Here is a 20,414-nt window from a genome sequence, read left to right on the forward strand (position 1 = left end):
AGCACCGCGTCCCCCCCCTCCCCCAGGCTGCTCTACAAGGCCATCGACGCCAACGCCGAGAACCAGGGGCCCATCTACAATTACCGTGTGGAGATCTCCATCTTCTTCATCGTCTACATCATCGTCATCGCCTTCTTCATGATGAACATCTTCGTGGGCTTCGTCATCATCACCTTCCGCGCGCAGGGCGAGAGCGAGTACCGCAACTGCGAGCTCGACAAGAACCAGGTGTGGCCACGGGGGGGCCCTGGCGCTGCGGTGTCCCCATGGCGCTGCGGTGTCCCCATGGCGCTGCGGTGTCCCCATAGCCCTGCGGTGTCCCCTCGGTTCTGCGGTGTCCCCTCGGCTCTGCGGTGTCCCCTTGGTCCTATGGTGTCCCCATGGCTCTGTGGTGTCCCCATGGCTCTGTGGTGTCCCCTTGGCTCTGCGGTGTCCCCGTGGTCCTATGATGTCCCCATCACCCTATAGTGTCCCCATGACCCTGTGGTGTTCCTGTGTCCATGTGGCTCTGCGGTGTCCCCGTGTCCCCGCAGCGGCATTGTGTGTTGTGGCAGTGAGGTGGCAGTGAGGTGGCCGTGTCCCCACGCTGTCCCCGTGTCCCCACGCTGTCCCCACGCTGTCCCCGCAGCGGCAGTGTGTGTAGTGGCAGTGAGGTGGCAGTGGTGTCCCCGTGTCCCCACGCTGTCCCCGTGTCCCCACACTGTCCCCGTGTCCCCACGCTGTCCCCACAGCGGCAGTGTGTGGAGTACGCGCTGAAGGCGCAGCCCCTGCGCCGTTACATCCCCAAGAACCGCACCCAGTACCGCGTGTGGGCCATGGTCAACTCCACCGCCTTCGAGTACATCATGTTCGTCCTCATCCTGCTCAACACCATCGCGCTGGCCGTGCAGGTGAGCGCTCACCTGGGGGCTCACCTGGCGGGGGGACACACGGGGGTCACACAGGGGACAGTGCCAGAGCCCCGTGTCCCCCTCTCCCAGCACTACGAGCAGTCCAAGCCCTTCAATTACGTGATGGACCTGCTGAACATGGTGTTCACGGGGCTCTTCACCGTGGAGATGGTGCTCAAGATCATCGCCTTCAAACCGCGGGTACGGCCCGGGGACACGGGGGGGACACGGGGGGTGGCACAGGGGGGACACGGGGGGTGACACGGGGGGACACGGGGGGACACGGGGGGGGGACACGGGGGGGAAACACGGGGGGGACACGGGGGGGACAAGGGGGGTGGCACAGGGGGGACACGGGGGGGTGACACGGGGGGACACGGGGGGGACGGGGGGGGAACACAGGGGGACACAGGGGGGACACGGGTGACACAGGGGGGTGACATAGGGGAGGTGACACGGGGGGGACACAGGGGGTGACACAGGGCGGGGAGGTGACACAGGGGTGTGACACAAGGTGGGGGGGCTGTCACACTGGGGGTGACACAGGGCGGGGGGTGTCACGGGGGGGTGGCACAAGGTGGGGGGGGCTGTCACAGAGGGGTCACAGAAGGTAGGGGGTGACACAAGGGTGGGAGGTGACAGCACGGGGGGTCCCCACCACCTCCTCTGCCCCCAGCATTATTTCTGTGACGCCTGGAACACCTTTGACGCCCTCATCGTGGTGGGCAGCGTGGTGGACATCGCTGTCACCGAGGTCAACGTGAGTCACCCTCCCCTTGTCCCCTGGCTTGGGGGAGGTTCGTGTTTTGGGGTGGTCCTGGGTGTCTGGGTCTCCCCTTGACCATGTCCGTCTGTCTGTCTCCATCTCCTCCATCTCCATCATCTCCATGTCTGTAATCTCCATCATCTCCTCCATTTCTATCATCTCTATCTCCATGATCTCCATCACCTCCATCTCCATGATCTCCATGTCTGTAATCTCCATCATCTCCTCCATCTCCATCACCTCCATCACCTCCATCTCCATCATGTCCATCTCCATCATCTCCAACATTTCCATCTCCAAAATTTCCATAATTTCCATTTCCATCCATCTCCATCACCTCCATCTCCATCACCTCCATCTCCATCATCTCCATCTCCATCATCTCCAAAATTTCCATCTCCATCATCTCCACCTGCCTGTCACAGAACGGGGGGCACGTCGGTGAGGTACGGGGAGGTGTCCCCAGCTTGGGGGGTGTTTCTCGGGGGGGCCGTGCAGGATTTTTGGGGTGCCCCTGACCCCCCTCTCCCCGCAGAGCTCAGAGGACAGCTCCCGCATCTCCATCACCTTCTTCCGCCTCTTCCGCGTCATGCGCCTGGTGAAGCTGCTCTCCAAGGGCGAGGGCATCCGCACCCTGCTCTGGACCTTCGTCAAATCCTTCCAGGTGGGGTGAGGGGGACACGGGGGACAGGGAGGGGAGGGGACACGGTGGGGGACACGGGGGACAGGGAGGGGAGGGGACAGCACCCCCCTCACCCCCCCCGCTCTGTCCCCAGGCCCTGCCCTATGTCGCTCTGCTCATCGCCATGATCTTCTTCATCTACGCCGTCATTGGGATGCAGGTGAGGGGTCCTGGGGGGTGTGAGGGGTCCCGGGGGGTGGGGGGTGGTGTCCTGTGAGCCACCCAGGCCCGCTCTGTCCCCCCCAGACCTTCGGGAAGGTGGCTCTGCAGGACGGGACCCAGATCAACCGCAACAACAACTTCCAGACCTTCCCCCAGGCCGTGCTGCTGCTCTTCAGGTGGGGCTGGGGGCTCTGGGGGGGATCTGGGGGGGTCCTGGGGGGCTCTGGGCTTCCCATGGGACTTTGGAGCTTCCTCTCAGTGAATCATGAAGGGGGGGTTACAGGTGTGCCCAGTAGGGGTACAGGTGTGTCCCATAGGGGTACAGGTGTGTCCCATGGGGTACAGGTGTGCCCAGTAGGGGTACAGGTGTGCCATGGAGGTACAGGTGTGCCCCATAGGGGTACAGGTGTGTCCCATAGGGGTACAGGTGTGTCCCCTGGGGTACAGGTGTGTCACAGGGGTACAGGTGTGTCCCAGTAGGGGTACAGGTGTGTCCCATAGGGGTACAGGTGTGTCCCCTGGGGTACAGATGTGTCCCATAGGGGTACAGATGTGTCCCCTGGGGTACAGGTGTGTCACAGGGGTACAGGTGTGTCCCATAGAGGTACAGGTGTGCCCCATAGGGGTACAGGTGTGCCCCATAGGGGTACAGGTGTGTCCCATAGGGGTACAGGTGTGTCCCATAGGGGTACAGGTGTGTCCCCTGGGGTGCAGGTGTGCCACGGGGGAGGCGTGGCAGGAGATCATGCTGGCCAGCCTGCCGGGCAAACGCTGCGACCCCGAGTCGGACGCGGGCCCAGGGGAGGAGTTCACCTGCGGCAGCAACTTCGCCATCGCCTACTTCATCAGCTTCTTCATGCTCTGCGCCTTCCTGGTGAGACACGGCGTCCTGCCCCACAGCACTGCCCCACAGCACTGCCCCACAGCACTGCCCCACAGCCCTCAGGACCCCCACGGGCATCCTGAGCCCTCCTTGACCCTCCCCCAGATCATCAACCTGTTCGTGGCTGTGATCATGGACAACTTCGATTACCTGACGCGCGACTGGTCCATCCTGGGCCCGCACCACCTGGACGAGTTCAAGCGCGTGTGGTCCGAGTACGACCCCGCAGCCAAGTGGGTAACTGTCCCCTTGTCCCCATCTGGGGGGGGGTCCAGGTGTCCAGAGCACCCGTGACCCCCTGTCCCCCCTCCCCAGGGGTCGCATCAAGCACCTGGACGTGGTGACGCTGCTGCGCCGGATCCAGCCCCCGCTGGGCTTTGGGAAGCTCTGCCCACACCGCGTGGCCTGCAAGGTCTGAGGGTTCTGGGGGGGGGGGGGGAAGTCCTGGGGGGATTTGGGGTGATCCTGGGGGGGTGGACCCACCTCGATTTACCCCCCCCCCTCCTCGTGTCCCCTGGCCAGCGCCTGGTGGCCATGAACATGCCCCTCAACTCGGACGGCACCGTCACCTTCAACGCGACGCTCTTCGCTCTGGTCCGCACCTCCCTCAAGATCAAGACGGAAGGTTGGGAGCTGGGAGGGACCGGGGTGGGGGGGGACAGGGGACAGCAGGGGGGTGACAATCACGGCTGTGTGTCCCCCCCCCCCCGCTGTGTCCCCACCTCGCAGGGAACCTGGACGTGGCCAACAAGGAGCTTCGGGCCGTGGTGAAGAAGATTTGGAAGAGGACGAAGCCAAAACTTCTGGACGAGGTCATCCCCCCGCCCGAGGGTGTGTGACAGCCGTGTCCCCTCCCCTGTCCCCGCAGACCCCCAGCTGTCCCCTGACCCTCTGTGCGTCCCCAGAGGAGGAGGTCACCGTCGGGAAGTTCTACGCCACTTTCCTGATCCAGGACTATTTCCGCAAGTTCCGGCGGCGGAAGGAGCGGGGGATGCTGGGCGCCAGCGCGGGCCCCAGCAATGAGTGCGCGCTGCAGGTGCGACACCCCCCTGGGCGGGGCTGGGGGGGTCCCGGGTGTCACCAGGTGTGTGTCACCAGGTGTGTGTCACCACGTGTCACCCTCTGACCCTCCTGTGTCCCCCCAGGCCGGGCTGCAGACGCTGCAGGCGCTGGGCCCTGAGATGCGCCGGGCACTGAGTGACCTGGAGGGGGACGAGGGCGGGGACGCCCCTTCGGAGGAGCCACTCACCTATGCCGTGAGCCACGCCCACCCAGCACACCTGTCCCATGGCCACGCCCACCGGCCACACCTGTCACATCATCACACCCACCGACCGCACCTGTCCAAAATCCACACCCAATGTCCATACCTGTGCCGTGGCCACGCCCACCGACCCCTCCTCTCTCCGCAGGCCCCCGAGACGCTGTACGGCTCCGCCCCCGGCTCCCCCCTGCTCTCGGAGCCGCCCCCCGTCCCCAGCCCCGCTCCCACCGAAGGAGAGGAACCCGCGCCCCCCTCCCACGGGGGAGCCCCCCGCCCTGGCGGCAGGTACGGGGGCGCTGGGGACACCTGGGCACGGGGCGGGGGCTCGCCGGGCAGGACGGGGGGGTTGCCCCATGGCTCTGTGCGCAGGCGGCGATCCGAGGGCGGGGACCAGGACGAGGAAGCCCCCGCGGAGGAGGCGGAGGAGCCGGGAGGGGACGCGGGGGATGTCAGCCACGACGAGGAGCTGGAGAGTTCGGCACCGCTCCGGCACCGCTGGGCCGGGGACAGGTACCGCGACCCCCGAGACCCTGGAAGGGGGGGGGGAACCACATCTGGAGGGGTCCCTTTAGCTGGGGAGGGGGTCCCGTCAGCCCTGACGCTGTCCCCGCGCCAGGGTGTAAGTGGGGAGGGGGCGGTTTCCTGAGGGAGGTGTCCCAGGGGGTGTCCCCGGCCCGGACTGACCCTCCTTGTTCCCCCTCCCCACCAGGGCACCGGGACCCCCGCGCTGGGCGGCGGAGCTGCCCCGGGGGGGGTCGCTGCCGCTGCCCCCCCGGCACTTCGCGCTCGGCAGCGGAGCTCGAGAGGGGCAGCAGCTGAAACGGCGCCGGCTCCTGCCGCCCACCCCCGCGGGTACGGCGGGGCCGGGGGACGGGCGGGGGGCTAGGGAGGGCCCGGGGCCTCCAGTGAGACCCTCCCCGTAGCCCGGGGCGGTTCCCCGGTAGCCCAGGAAGGTCCCTGGGGCTGATGGCGGGGGGAGATGACCTCCGTGGTGCCCCGGAGGGTCCGTGGCCGATGGGGAGGGTCCCTGATGGGTGGGGGTGACCCCTCCCCGTGCCCCCAGGTGGCCCGGAGGGTTCCTAGAGCCGGGGGTGACTCTGCCCGGTGCCCTCCGATAGCCCCAAAGGGCTCCTGCCCGGTGCTCCCGAGGGTCCCTGGCTGAGGAGGTGACTCTGCCCGGGGAAGCGACCCTGCCCAGTGCCCCCGGTAGCCCGGAGGGTCCCCGGCTGAGAGGGTGACCCTGCCCGGTTTCCGAAGGGTCCCTGGCTCAGGGGCTGACCCTGCCCGGTTTCCCCGAGGGTCCCTCGAGGCCGCTGACCCTCCCTGCTGCCCCCCAGGTCGGAAGCCGTCGTTCACCATCCAGTGCCTGCGGCGCCAGGGTAGCTGCGAGGACGAGCCCATCCCGGGCACCTACAACCCCTCGGGCCCGCCGGGCCCCGCCCGCCCGCAGGTACGGCTGGAGGTGGGGCAGGCAGACAGGGGGTGGGGGGTGACACTGCCGGTGTCACCCTCTGCCACTGTCACCCCCGCACTGACCCCCTGCCGCCCCCCACCCAGGGCTACGGCAGCTCCGAGACGTGGCGCCTGGGGGGCTCCTCGCAGGCCTGGGCGGCCCCGGCCCGCGGGCACGTTCTGTACGCGCCGCTCATCCTGGTGGAGGGGGCTCCGGCGGCGGGGGCGGGGGGCAGCCTGCCCCCCCTGAACCGCTGGTTCCCCCCCGCGCCGCTGCGACTGCGACCCTGCGGGCCCCACGATGCCCTGGCCCGAGGCTCGGCCGACAGCCTGGTGGAGGCCGTGAGTGGGGGACAGGATGGGGGGACATGGGGGTGACAGTGCTTGGTTACCAGCCTGGTGGGGGACATGAGTGAGGGGACATGATGGGGGGCCATGGGGGGGACACTGCTTGGTTGCTAGCCTGGTGGGGGACATGAGTGGGGGACAGGATGGGGGGGACATGGGGTGACAATGCTTGGTTGCCAGCCTGGTGGGGGACATGAGTGAGGGGACATGATGGGGGGCCATGGGGGGGACACTGCTTGGTTGCCAGCCTGGTGGAGGAGGCCGTGAGTCAGGACAGGGACACGGGGCGGGGGGTGGAGGGGACACAGACCAGCGCCTCCCCCCCTACCCACACCCATCAGGTGCTGATCTCCGAGGGGCTCGGGCTGTTCGCCCGCGACCCCAAGTTCGTGGCCGTGGCCAAGCGCGAGATCGCGGACGCGTGCGACATGACGATGGACGAGATGGAGAGCGCGGCCGCCGACCTGCTGACCCGGCGCCGCGCCCCGCCCGCCCCTGCGCCCGCCGTCTACAGCGACGAGGAACCGCTGAGGCCGCCGGCCGAGGACGAGCTGGCCGACGAGATGGGCTGGGGCGGGGTCTAGAACCCGGCACCCCCGGGGGTCTAGAGCGGGGTACAACGGGGATCTAGAACCCGGCACCGTGGGGGTCAAGAGCGGGGTACAACGGGATCTAGAACCCGGCACCGTGGGGGTCAAGAGCGGGGTACAACGGGATCTAGAACCCGGCACCCCCGGGGGTCTAGAACCCGGCACCGCCGGGGTCTAGAGCGGGGTACAACGGGGATCTAGAACCCGAGACTACGGGGGTCTATAACCCGGCCACCGCGGGGACCTAGAGCGGGCTACAACGGGGATCTAGAACCCGGCACCGCGGGGGTACACCGGGATCTAGAACCCGGCACCACGGGGGTCTAGAACTCGGCACCCCGGGGATATAGAACCCGGCACCACGGGGGCCAGGTGGGCCGGTTCTAGAACCCAGGACCGCCCGCCCGGCTCTAGAACCCAGCTTTGCCAACCTGGATCTAGAACCCAGCTCAGCCAGGCTGGCTTTAAAAACCAGCCCAGCCGGCTCTAGAACCCAGCCCAGCCAGGCCGGCTCTAGAACCCAGCATTGCCAACCTGGCTTTAAAAACCTGCTCGGCTCTAGAACCCAAACCCGGCTCTAGAACCCAGCCCAGCCAGGCCGGCTCTAGAACCCGGCACCGGCCCGCGTGGGGGCGATGTTACCTCAGGAAAAAAAAAAAGGGATTTTTATCATAAAGATTTAAATTTTTTTTTTTTTTTTTTTCCTCACACGAGGAGGGATTTCCTCTGGAAATGGGATATTTGTCTCAGGGATGGGTTTGGTTTTTTTTTTTTTCCCTGAAGAAAAGTTTTTTGTTGGTTTTTTTTTTTTTCCCTCAGGGAAAGGGGTATTGAGCTCAAAAAAAAAAAAAAAAGAAAGTTTTTACTCAAAAGCGAAAAATGTGTTTTGCTTCAAAATAATCGAACTGTGTTTTCCTCAGGGAAAGGGAGGGTTCCTCTAAAAAAGGATTTACCTCAAAAAAAAAAAGGATTTTTTTTTGGTGTGGAAAAGATTTGCCTTGAGGGGGGAGCATCAACAGAAAAAGAGTTTTTCCCTCAGGAAAAAATGAATTTATTTCAAAAAGTTTTCCTCCAAAAACCCACACATATCCAAAAACCAAGCGCTTTTCCCTCAAAAAGGACTTTTTCACTCAAAAAAAAAAAGGGATTTTGCATCAATTTAGAAAAATTAGGGAGTTATGTAAAAAAAAAAAAAAAGAAAAAGAGGGAGATTTTTACATCAGGAAAAAGGATTTTGTCACCTCAGGAAAGGTAAATTTTACCTCAGGGTTTTATCTAAAGAAAGGAAAAATAAAATTTACCCCATGAAACAGAGTTAAACTGCAGGAAAGAGCATTTTTCACCTCAAAGAGGGGAATTTTACCTCAGAAAAGTTGTTTTTTTTTTTTTTTTACCCAAGGAAAAATAAATTTTGCCTCAAAAAAGAGGATTTTACCTCATGAAAGAACATTTCACAGCTCAGAAAGGGGGATTTTAAATCAGGGGTCCACAAAATGGATTTTCCCACAAGAAAAGTAAATTTTACCACACGGAAAAGGGTTTTACCTTAGGAAAAAAAGCATTTGTACCCTCAGGAAATTGGGACTTGACCTCAAAAAATGGGAATTTTTCCTCAGAAAATGGAAATTTTACCTCAGAAAATGGAAATTTTACGTCACTGAAAAGGGTTTTACCTCATGAAAGTGAGGATTGTACATCAGTAAATGAATTTTTTATCTCAGGTAAAGTGAATTCTACCTCATAAATGAGGAGTTGACCTCAAGAAAGGGACACGTTTTACCTCGTGGAAGTGAGTTTTAGCACAGGAAAAACTTTAAATCTTGAGGGGGACACATTTTTGCCTCAGAAATGTAAAATTCAACTCACCTAAAGAAGGTTTTACCTCATAAAAAAAAAATTATTCTTTTCACGAAAAGGGCATTTTACCTCAGACAAGTGGGTTTTTACCTCAGGAAGGTCAATTTTACCTCACAGAATTGGGTTTTATCTCATGAACGAATATGTCACATCTTAGAACGGGGAATTTTACTTCCGGAAAGGGGATGTTTTACCTAAGGGGGGAGGGTTTTACCTCAGAAAAATGGGTTTTTACCTCAGGAGAGGTGAATTTTACCTCATGAAAGCGCATTTTTCGGGTTTGTCCCTCAGAACCGAGGCTCCGAGCGGAGATTCCCGCGCCCGCGCAGGCCCCGCCCCCTCACGCATTGGCTCCGCCCCTTCTGCGCAGACCCCACCCACTCACACACAGGCCCCGCCCCTTCGGCGCTGGCCCCGCCCCTCCGGCGCGCCCATTGGTGGAGCCGGCGGCCAATGGGGAGGCGGCACCGCGAGCGCCCCCACGAGGCTGCGCGGGGAATTCGGGGGGCGCCGAACCCCCAAAATCCCGAACCCCCAAAATTCTGAACTCCCAAATTCCGAATCCCCCAAAATTCTGAACTCCCAAATCCCGGACCCCCAAAATTCTGAACTCCCAAATTCCGAATCCCCAAAATCCCGAACCCCCAAAATTCTGAACTCCCAAATTCCGAACCCCCAAATTCCGAATCCCCCAAAATTCCGAACTCTCAAAATTCTGAACTCCCAAATTCCGAATCCCCAAAATTCTGAATTCCCAAATTCCGAATCCCCCAAAATTCCGAATCCCCAAAATCCCGAACCCCCAAAATTCTGAACTCTCAAAATTCTGAACTCCCAAATTCCGAATCCCCCAAAATTCTGAATTCCCAAATTCCGAATCCCCCAAAATTCCGAACCCCCAAAATTCTGAACTCTCAAATCCCGAATCCCCAAATTCCGAATCCCCCAAAATTCCGAACCCCCAAAATTCTGAACTCCCAAATTCCGAATCCCCAAAATTCTGAACACCCCAAATTCCTGAACTCCCAGAATCCCAAATCTACAAACCTCCGAAGCCCCAAAATCTCGCACCCCCCAAAATCCTGAACCCCAAATAACCCTGAAACCCCCCAAAACCCGAACCCAAATAACCCTGAACGCCCCAAAATCCCCAATCCCCAAAACTCTGAACCCCCCAAAACCCTGAACGCCCCAAAATCCCCAACCCCCAATAACCTCCGACCCCCTTTTTAACCTCCAAAGTTTAATAATAATAAAAAAAAATCATAATACAATAAAATAAGGCCCCCGCCCCCGCCCCCGCCCCCGCTACAAAGAGCTCGAGACTTGTTAGTGTCGGTGGGGGGAGGGGCAGGGGGGGGCCCCCCCAAAATCTGCCCCCCCCCCACTCCCCCCCCCCCCCCCCCACATCGCCCCCACCCCCAAATCCTATAAAAAACCCGGTGCGGGAGGGGGGGGTGGGGGGGGGGTAGGGCTGGCCCTGCTGTGCTGGTTGGGGGGGGGGGGGGGGGGGGGAGCCCCCCATTCCCCCCCTCCTCCTCCTCCCCATTTTTTGGGGGGACCCCCCCGGGCTGTGTGTGTGGCCCACCCCCCCCTCCACTCCCGGGGCCTGAACGGTACAAAAGAAACAACTCAAATAATTACATCGCGGGGGGGGGAGGGGAGGGGAGGAAGAGGAGGAGGAGGGGAGGGAGGAAGGGGAGAGACCCCCCCCCCACTCCCCCTCCCCCACCCCCAAACCCCGGAATTGGGGAGGTTTTTGGGGGGTCCCAGGGTTGGGGGAGGGGGTCCCGGTGTGATCCCCCCCCCACCGCTGTCAGGTGTGTCCATCCGAGCTGGGGGCTCCACGTCACGAGTCCTGGGGGGACCCCAAAATTTCAGGGGTGGTTCCCCTCCCCCTCCCCACCCCCCCCCCCCCCCCCTGCACCCCCCAGAACCTGCTCGGGACTGCTCTCACCCCATAATCACCCCATGTACCCCCAGAACTGCCCCCCGTGCCCCACAGACACCCCAAGTCTCGTCTTGGACCCCTCTCTGTACCCCATAATCCCCCGTGACACCCCCTGCACCCCGGAATTCACCCTATTAACCCCCTCTGTACCCCACAAACCCTTTCTGTACCCCATAACCCCCCTCTGTACCCCATTACCCCATTCTGTACCCCATAACCCCCCATTAACCCTTTCTGTACCCCATAACCCCCCTCTGTACCCCATAACCCCCTTTGTACCCCATAACCCTCCCATTAACCCTTTCTATACCCCCATAATCCCATTTTGTACCCCATAATCCCATTAACCCTTTCTGTACCCCATTACCCCATTCTGTACCCCATAACCCCCCCCATTAACCCTTTCTCTACCCCCATAACCCCATTCTGGACCCCATAACCCCCCCCCCATTAACCCTTTCTGTACCCCATAACCCCCCTCTGTACCCCCATAACCCCCCCATTAACCCTTTCTGTACCCCATTACCCCATTCTGTACCCCATAACCCTCCCATTAACCCTTTCTGTACCCCATAACTCCCCTCTGTACCCCCATAACCCCCCCATTAACCCTTTCTGTACCCCATTACCCCATTCTGTACCCCATAACCCTCCCATTAACCCTTTCTGTACCCCATTAACCCCCCCCCCCCCGCGCCCCCCACACTCACCCCCGGCGTTTGGGGCGCGGCCGTGGGGCTGTCCCGGGGCTCTCCCCCCTCGGGCCCCCGGCTCCTCTTTGGCTCCAGCTCCTCCTTGGCCATGGAGGGGAGGTGCCCCCGCTCCGCCCGGCGCTTCCGCCGCCTCTCGGGGTCCCTGCCGCGGGCACGAGCCCCCCGGCGCTCCGCCTGCTCCAGCTGGGGTCGGGGGACACACAAAAACACAACGCCCACCCCGTCAGGGAACCCCGAAACCGCGGCTTTGGGGTGCCCAGGGTGGCTTCAGGGGGTGGAACGGCAATGGGAAGGAGGAATTTGGGGGCGTCGAGGGGTTTTGGGGACCCTCACCCTGAGGAGTTGGTGGGAAGGAGTAAAGGGAGGGGTTTTGGGGACCCTCACCCTTTGGTGAGAAGGGGTAAAGGGAGGGTTTTGGGGTCTTCCAAGGGGTTTTGGGGACCCTCATCCTATGATGAGAAAGGGCAAAAGGAGGAATTTGGGGTCCCCCAAGGGGTTTTGGGGACCCTCACCCTGTGGTGAGAAAGGGCAAAAGGAGGAATTTGGGGGCGTCGAGGGGTTTTGGGGACCCTCACCCTGAGGAGTTGGTGGGAAGGGGTAAAGGGAGGGGTTTTGGGGACCCTCACCATGTGGTGAGAAAGGGTAAAGGGGGGATTCTGGGGTCCCCCAAGGGGTTTTGGGGACCCTCATCCTATGATGAGAAAGGGCAAAAGGAGGAATTTGGGGTCCCCCAAGGGGTTTTGGGCACCCTCATCCTGAGGAGTTGGTGGGAAAGGGTAAAGGGAGGATTTTGGGGTTCCTGAGAGGTTTTGGGGACCCTCACCCTGTGGTGAGAAGGGGTAAAGGGAGGGTTTTGGGGTTCCTGAGAGGTTTTGGGGACCCTCACCCTGAGGAGTTGGTGGGAAGGGGCAAAAGGAGGATTTTTGGGTCCCCGAAGGGGTTTTGGGGACCCTCACCTCCAAGAGATGATGGGAAGGGGCAAAGGGAGGGTTTTGGGGTTCCCAATAGGTTTGTTCTGTATCCTAGGGCAGGTTTTGGGGGTCCCTGCTCAGTTTTGGGGTCCCTGCTCAGTTTGGGGGTCTCTGGGTCAGTTTTGGGGGTCCCTGTTCAGTTTTGGGGTCCCTGCTCAGTTTTGGGGTCTCTGGGTCAGTTTTGGGGTCCCCGCTCAGTTTTGGGGTGCCCGTACCTCGAGCAGCAGGCGGAACAGGGCCAGCGGGGGCGGGCAGGTTTGGGGGTTTGCTCTGTATCTCTGCCTCAGTTTTGGGGGTCTCTGGGACAGTTTTGGGGGTCCCTGCTCAGTTTTGGGGTCCCCGCTCAGTTTTGGGGTGCGGGTACCTCGAGCAGCAGGCGGAACAGGGCCAGCGGGGGCGGGCAGGTTTGGGGGTTTGCTCTGTATCCCTCGGTCAGTTTTGGGGTCCCTGCTCAGTTTGGGGGGTCCCCGCTCAGTTTTGGGGTCCCTGCTCAGTTTTGGGGTGCCCGTACCTCGAGCAGCAGGCGGAACAGGGCCAGCGGGGGCGGGCAGGTTTGGGGGTTTGCTCTGTATCCCCGGGTCAGTTTGGGGGGTCCCTGCTCAGGTTTTGGGGTCCCTGCTCAGTTTTGGGGTCCCCGCTCAGTTTTGGGGTGCCCGTACCTCGAGCAGCAGGCGGAACAGGGCCAGCGGGGGCGGGCGCGTGGCCTGCAGCAGCCTCCAGATGCTCTGGGCCTCGTCCAGCGTCACCTCCAGCAGGTCGCCCTCCATCATCAGCTCCTCCAGCGGCCGCCGCGTGCCCTCGGCCAGCTCCAGCACCGGGCCCTGCAGCCGCGGCAGCGCCGCGCTCAGCGCCTCCAGCTCTGCGGGGACACGGGGGGACATCGTGGGGACAGGGTGGGGACATGGGGACATCGTGGGGACATGGTGGGGACACCACGGGGACATGGGGACATCGTGGGGACATGGTGGGGACAGCACAGGGACATGGGGACAGCACAGGGATAGAGACACAGAGCGCGCTCAGCGCCTCCAGCTCTGCGGGGACAGCGGGGGGACATCGTGGGGACATGGTGGGGACACCACGGGGACATGGGGACATCGTGGGGACATCGTGGGGACATGGGGACACCGTGGGGACACCACGGGGACAGAGACACAGAGCGCGCTCAGCGCCTCCAGCTCTGCGGGGACACGGGGGGACATGGTGGGGACAGGGTGGGGACATGGGGACATCGTGGGGACATGGTGGGGACAGCACAGGGACATGGGGACAGCACAGGGACAGAGACACAGAGCGCGCTCAGCGCCTCCAGCTCTGCGGGGACAGCGGGGGGACATCGTGGGGACACCAGAGAGACATGGGGACATCGTGGGGACATGGTGGGGACACCACAGGGACACAGAGCCCCCAGCTCTGCAGGGACACCGTGAGGACACCACAGGGACATGGGGACACAGAGCCCCCCGCTCTGCAGGGACACGGGGACACCGTGAGGACACCACAGGGACATGGGGACATTGTGGGGACATCGTGGGGACACCATAGGAACACGGGGACATCGTGGGGACATGGGAACACAGAGCCTCCAGCTCAGCACGGACATCGTGGGGACACCATAGGGACATGGGGACATTGTGGGGACATGGGGACACAGAGCCTCCAGCTCAGCATTGACATCGTGGGGACGTTGTGGGGATGCAGGGACACCATAGGGACACGGGGACACCGTGGGGACACTACAGGAACATGGGGACATTCTAGGGACACAACAGGGACACGGGAACACAGAGCCCCCCGCTCTGCAGGGACACGGGGACACCGTGAGGACACCACAGGGACATGGGGACATTGTAGGGACACCGTGGGGACACCACAGAGGACACGGGGACACCGCAGGGCCCCCCAGGTCCCCTCTGTCCCCTCCCCCGTGGGATCCCAGAGGGTCCCCAAGCCCCCGACCCCACTCACCCGAGGGCAGGGGGCCGTTCTTCTCCGGGCTGGGGGCGTCCCCGTTCTCCACCGACACCTGGGGGGGGGATGGAGGGAAGGTGTTGTGGGGGGCCCGGCCTCCCCCAGCCCCAAAACCTGCCCTGAACCCCAAAACCTGCCCCACACCACCCCACTGCTCCCCAGACCCTTCCACCTTGGTGTGCTCGTTGTGGTTGGACTTGTACAGAGAACCATCAAAACTAAACCCCTGAAAATCACCCCAAAACCCCCGAAAATCTCCCCAAAACCCCCGAAAATCTCCCCCAAATCTCCGAAAATCTCCCCAAAACCCCCGAAAATCTCCCCAAAACCCCCGAAAATCACCCTAAAACCCACGAAAATCACCCTAAAACCCACGAAAATCTCCCCAAAACCCCCGAAAATCTCCCCAAAACGCCGAAAATCTCCCCAAAACCCCCGAAAGTCTCCCCAAAACCCCGAAAATCTCCCTAAAACCCCCGAAAGTCTCCCCAAAACCCCGAAAATCTCCCCAAAACCCCCGAAAATCACCCTAAAACCCACGAAAATCTCCCCAAACCCCCGAAAATCTCCCCAAAAGCCCCGAAAATCACCCCAAAACACCCACAAATCCCCCAATTCCCAAACCTTGGTCTGCTCGTTGTGCACAGGTCCCTGACCCCAAATTCCCCCCAAACACCCAAAAATGACCCCAAAACCCCCCAAGAAATGACCCCAAAATCCCCCCAAACCCCCCACCTTGGTCTGCTCGTTGTGGCTGGGCTCGCGCAGGTCCCTGACACCCCAAATGACCCCAAAACCCTCCCAAAACCCCAAAAATCCCCCCAAAATCCCCCCAAATCCCCACCTTGGTCTGCTCGTTGCAGCTGGCCTCGCACAGATCCCTGACACCCCAAATGACCCCAAAACCCTCCCAAAACCCCATAATTCCCCCCAAAATCCCCCCACCTTGGTCTGCTCGTTGCGGCTGGCCTCTCGCAGGTCCTTGACACCCCAAATGACCCCAAACCCCCAAAAATGACCCCAAACCCCTCCCAAAATCCCCCCAGTCCCCCCACCTTGGTCTGCTCGTTGCGGCTGGCCTCGCACAGATCCCTGACACCCCAAATTCCCCCAAAACCCCCCCAAAACCCCCAAAAATCCCCCCAATCCCCCCACCTTGGTCTGCTCGTTGCGGCTGGCCTCTCGCAGGGCCCTGACACCCCAAATGACCCCAAAACCCCAAAAATGACCCCAAACCCCTCCCAAAACCCCAAAATAACCCCAAAACCCCCACCTTGGTCTGCTCGTTGCGGCTGGCCTCGCACAGATCCCTGACACCCCAAATGACCCCAAAACCCCAAAAATGACCCCAAACCCCTCCCAAAACCCCCAAAAATCCCCCCAAACCCCCACCTTGGTCTGCTCGTTGCGGCTGGCCTCTCGCAGGGCCCTGACACCCCAAATGACCCCAAAACCCCCCCAAAACCCCCAAAAATCCCCCCAAAATCCCCCCACCTTGGTCTGCTCGTTGCGGCTGGCCTCGCACAGATCCCTGACACCCCAAATGACCCCAAAACCCCCCCAAAACCCTCCCAAATGACCCCCAAACCCCCACAAATGACCCCCAAACCACCCCAAAACCCCCATAATTCCTCCCAAACCCCCACAAATGAACCCCAAACCACCCCAGAACCCCCATGATTCCCCTAAACCCCTCAATTCCCACCTTGGTCTGCTCGTTGCGGCTGGCCTCGCGCAGGTCCCTGACACCCCAAATGACCCCAAAACCCCAAAAATGACCCCAAAATCCCCCCAAAACCCCCAAAAATGACCCCAAACCCCTCCCAAAATCCCCCCAAAACCCCCACCTTGGTCTGCTCGTTGCGGCTGGCCTCGCTCAGCGCCCTGACACCCCAAATTCCCCCAAAACCGACCCCAAAATCCCCCCAAAACCCCCACCTTGGTCTGCTCGTTGTGGCTGGCCTCTCGCAGGTCCCTGACACCCCAAATGACCCCAAAACCCCCAAAAATGACCCCAAAAATCCCCCCAAAAATCCCCCCACCTTGGTCTGCTCGTTGCGGCTGGCCTCTCACAGATCCCTGACACCCCAAATGACCCCAAAACCCCAAAAATGACCCCAAACCCCTCCCAAAACCCCAAAAATCCCCCCACCTTGGTCTGCTCGTTGCGGCTGGCCTCTCGCAGGGCGCCGTCGCTGTCCCCGTGCACTCGGTGCCTCAGCGCCGCCAGGCGTTCCAGTGGCCCGGCCACCTCGGGGGATGCCAGCAGCTGACGGGCACGGTCCTGCCAGGTGATGGCTCTCTCGGTGAGGCACTGCAGGGCCTCGCCCTCGGGCAACCTCACCGGCAGCTTCTGCAGGGCCACCAGCAGCGCCAGGATGGTTTCGAGGCGCGGTCGCCTCGAACGCTGGCACAGCGGGCACAGGAATTTGGCGTCCCATTCCCACCAGGCTGGCGAAGGTTTCTGGGCACCCAAACGGGGCCAGGCCACGCAGGAACCGTGGAACCAGTCCCGGCAGAGCTGGCACTGCAGCATGCCCGGCCCCGCTGGTTGCCCACACACGCAGGATGGTGGCCCCGGGCCCGGCAGGGGTGGAGCGGCTTTTTGGGCGTTGGCGTGGCGCAGGCGGAGCATGCCCTCCTTCTCCTTCTGCTCGCCCTCCTTGAACGCCACGATCTGGGGTGGGGACAGCAGGGGTGAGAGGTGACAGGGATGGGGACACAGGGGGTGAGAGGTGACAGGGATTGGGGACACGGGGTGAGAGGTGACAGGGATTGGGGACACAGGGGGTGAGAGGTGACAGGGATGGGGACACGGGGTGAGAGGTGACAGGGATTGGGGACAGCAAGGGGTGAGAGGTGACAGGGATGGGGACACAGGGGGTGAGAGGTGACAGGGATGGGGACAGCAGGGGTGAGAGGTGACAGGGATGGGGACACAGAGGGTGAGAGGTGACAGGGATGGGGACACAGGGGGTGAGAGGTGACAGGGATTGGGGGGACACAGGGGGTGAGAGGTGACAGGGATGGGGACACAGAGGGTGAGAGGTGACAGGGATTGGGGGACACAGGGGTGAGAGGTGACAGGGATGGGGACACAGGGGGTGAGAGGTGACAGGGATTGGGGGGACAGCAGGGGGTGAGAGGTGACAGGGATGGGGACACAGGGGGTGAGAGGTGACAGGGATGGGGACACAGAGGGTGAGAGGTGACAGGGGTGGGGACACAGGGGGTGAGAGGTGACAGGGATGGGGACACAGGGGTGAGAGGTGACAGGGATTGGGGACACAGAGGGTGAGAGGTGACAGGGATGGGGACAGCAGGGGTGAGAGGTGACAGGGATGGGGGGACACAGGGGTGAGAGGTGACAGGGATTGGGGACAGCAGGGGGTGAGAGGTGACAGGGATGGGGACAGCAGGGGGTGAGAGGTGACAGGGATGGGGACACAGGGGTGAGAGGTGACAGGGATGGGGACACAGGGGTGAGAGGTGACAGGGATGGGGACAGCAGGGGTGAGAGGTGACAGGGATGGGGACACAGGGGTGAGAGGTGACAGGGATGGGGACACAGGGGTGAGAGGTGACAGGGATGGGGACAGCAGGGGGTGAGAGGTGACAGGGATGGGGACACAGAGGGTGAGAGGTGACAGGGGTGGGGGGACACAGGGGGTGAGAGGTGACAGGGATTGGGGACACAGAGGGTGAGAGGTGAGAGGGATTGGGGGACACAGGGGGTGAGAGGTGACAGGGATGGGGACACAGAGGGTGAGAGGTGACAGGGATTGGGGGACACAGGGGTGAGAGGTGACAGGGATGGGGACACAGGGGGTGAGAGGTGACAGGGATTGGGGGTCAGAGGGTGAAAGGTGACAGGGATTGGGGACACAGGGGGTGAGAGGTGACAGGGATGGGGACACAGAGGGTGAGAGGTGACAGGGATGGGGACACAGGGGGTGAGAGGTGACAGGGATTGGGGACACAGAGGGTGAGAGGTGACAGGGATGGGGACACAGGGGGTGAGAGGTGACAGGGGTGGGGACAGCAGGGGTGAGAGGTGACAGGGATGGGGACACAGGGGTGAGAGGTGACAGGGATGGGGACAGCAGGGGGTGAGAGGTGACAGGGATTGGGGATACAGGGGTGAGAGGTGACAGGGATGGGGTCACAGGGGGTGAGAGGTGACAGGGATGGGGACATGTGGGTCACCCATCCCCAAACCCCAAAATCGAGGGAAATAAGGGATGTGAGAGGTGACAGGGACAGGGGACACGTGGGTCACCAATCCCCAAACCCCAAAATCGAGGCAAACAAACAACGTGAGCAGTGACAAAGACAGGACGCCGTGCCCCCCACCCCAAACCCCCCCCCCCAATTCCGGGGTGGGGACAGCGGGGACAGGACTGGGGGGTCCTGGGGGTGGCTGGGGGTGGTCCCCCCTCCTCACCACAGCTCCGGGGTCGCGCAGATCCTGAGCTGACAGCCCCAGGCTCTCGGCATCGAGGCGGTACAAGCCCGGCTCCTGCCGCCACTTGAGCCTCTTGCTGCTGTCGGAGCCGGCGTCAGCACAGGGACACAAAACCTGCGCGACACCGGGGACGGCTCAGCACCCCAAAAAAACAACCCCAAAAACACCCCACGGGCCCCACAGCTGCTGGAGCTCGGAAATCTGCAGGTTTGGGGGGGGTTTTTGGAGTTTTCTGTGGTTCCAGGCACACAGATTGCCTGGGAAACCTCGGAGAGGGCTTGGAAAGATGAATAATGAGTTTGGAAATATGAAAAATTGGGTTAGGAAATATGAAAAATTGGGTTAGGAAATATGAAAAATGGGTTAGGAAATATGAATGGTGAGTAAATATGAGTAGTGAGTTAGGAAATGTGAATAGTGAGTTAGGAAATGTGAATAGTGAGTGAGTAAATATGAATAAGGAGTTAGGAAATGTGAATAGTGGGTTAGTAAATATGAATAGTGAGTTAGTAAATATGAAGAATGAGTTAGTAAATATGAACAGTGAGTTAGCAAATATGAATAGTGATCAAATATGAATAGTGAGCAAATATGAATAGTGAGTTGGTAAATATGAATAGTGAGTTGGCAAATATGAATAGTGAGTAAATATCAATAATGAGTTAGTAAATAAGAATAACGAGTTAGAAATCACAGATGTGCAGTGGGTCAGATGTGTGTGTTTTCACTAAGTGATGGGTGTTAAATTTTAAGGTTTTATGGTAGAGTGGTGGGTTTGGGACAGGATGGAGAATTTTTCATTTTCACAGAACTCAGGCAGTGCCCTTTGGTCAGTCAATATCACTGTAAGGGCGGTGGGAATCCATTACTGGGTCAAAAGGATAAATAATGCAGATATTAAATTTCTATCGGTTTGTTTGGCTTTAAAAGGCCTTGGAGCAGCCTCAGCTGTTCCATTTTCCCCATTTCTAGCAAGGACCTGGACGTGCCGTCACACTTTGTGTAATTTCTGATAAATTATAACAAACACCCAAGCCCGAATCGCTTCGATCTTTCCAACAATCCCGAAAAAAAAAACCGACAGAGAGCGATGCCAAACCCCTAAATTAACCCCCCAAACACCCACCTCGAGCAAAGTGTAGCAGGAATTTTTCTTGAGGAAGGTTCTGGAAGCTTTGTCCCTCCACGAGTGGGCGGTGCCCACCTGCACCTCGAGCTGCCGCAGCTCCTCCAGGCGCACGGGCAAGTCCCGGCCCACGGCCACCAGCCCCTCCAGGTCATCCAGGCACGGGTAGTGGTCACCGTTCTGCGGAGGGGGGGGGGGGGGACAAGGAGGAGGGGTCAGAAATTTGGGGGGGTGGGGGATAGGATGGGGACATGGTGGCAGGGACAGGGACAGGATGGGGACATGGCAGGGACAGGGACAGGATGAGATGGGGACATGGTGGC

General features: G+C 60.7%; 2 protein-coding genes across 2 annotated transcripts in view; one reads left to right on the forward strand and one right to left on the reverse strand.

Moving 5' to 3' along the window:
• The window catches only part of CACNA1F (calcium voltage-gated channel subunit alpha1 F), a 30,526-nt gene extending 22,012 nt beyond the window's left edge, over positions 1 to 8,514 (forward strand). Inside the window, 20 exon segments of the mRNA XM_088155028.1 lie at positions 27 to 228; positions 732 to 890; positions 981 to 1,091; positions 1,567 to 1,650; positions 2,192 to 2,320; positions 2,433 to 2,498; positions 2,585 to 2,676; positions 3,215 to 3,374; positions 3,489 to 3,616; positions 3,699 to 3,795; positions 3,906 to 4,008; positions 4,113 to 4,214; positions 4,289 to 4,419; positions 4,529 to 4,639; positions 4,796 to 4,932; positions 5,017 to 5,157; positions 5,357 to 5,499; positions 5,985 to 6,097; positions 6,205 to 6,441; positions 6,789 to 8,514. Of these exon segments, the coding sequence (XP_088011154.1) occupies positions 27 to 228; positions 732 to 890; positions 981 to 1,091; positions 1,567 to 1,650; positions 2,192 to 2,320; positions 2,433 to 2,498; positions 2,585 to 2,676; positions 3,215 to 3,374; positions 3,489 to 3,616; positions 3,699 to 3,795; positions 3,906 to 4,008; positions 4,113 to 4,214; positions 4,289 to 4,419; positions 4,529 to 4,639; positions 4,796 to 4,932; positions 5,017 to 5,157; positions 5,357 to 5,499; positions 5,985 to 6,097; positions 6,205 to 6,441; positions 6,789 to 7,031 (2,689 nt within the window). The 3' untranslated portion in view covers positions 7,032 to 8,514.
• A 2,081-nt stretch (positions 8,515 to 10,595) lies between these two features.
• LOC106864494 (lysine-specific demethylase 5C-like) overlaps positions 10,596 to 20,414 on the reverse strand; it is a 59,048-nt gene continuing 49,229 nt past the window's right edge. The window contains 7 exon segments of the mRNA XM_088155029.1: positions 10,596 to 10,752; positions 11,556 to 11,741; positions 13,189 to 13,388; positions 14,498 to 14,555; positions 16,653 to 17,177; positions 18,945 to 19,079; positions 20,092 to 20,271. Of these exon segments, the coding sequence (XP_088011155.1) occupies positions 10,744 to 10,752; positions 11,556 to 11,741; positions 13,189 to 13,388; positions 14,498 to 14,555; positions 16,653 to 17,177; positions 18,945 to 19,079; positions 20,092 to 20,271 (1,293 nt within the window). The 3' untranslated portion in view covers positions 10,596 to 10,743.

This window comes from Sturnus vulgaris, chromosome 34 (genome assembly GCF_052056855.1).
Source record: "Sturnus vulgaris isolate bStuVul1 chromosome 34, bStuVul1.hap1, whole genome shotgun sequence".
NCBI lineage: Eukaryota > Metazoa > Chordata > Aves > Passeriformes > Sturnidae > Sturnus > Sturnus vulgaris.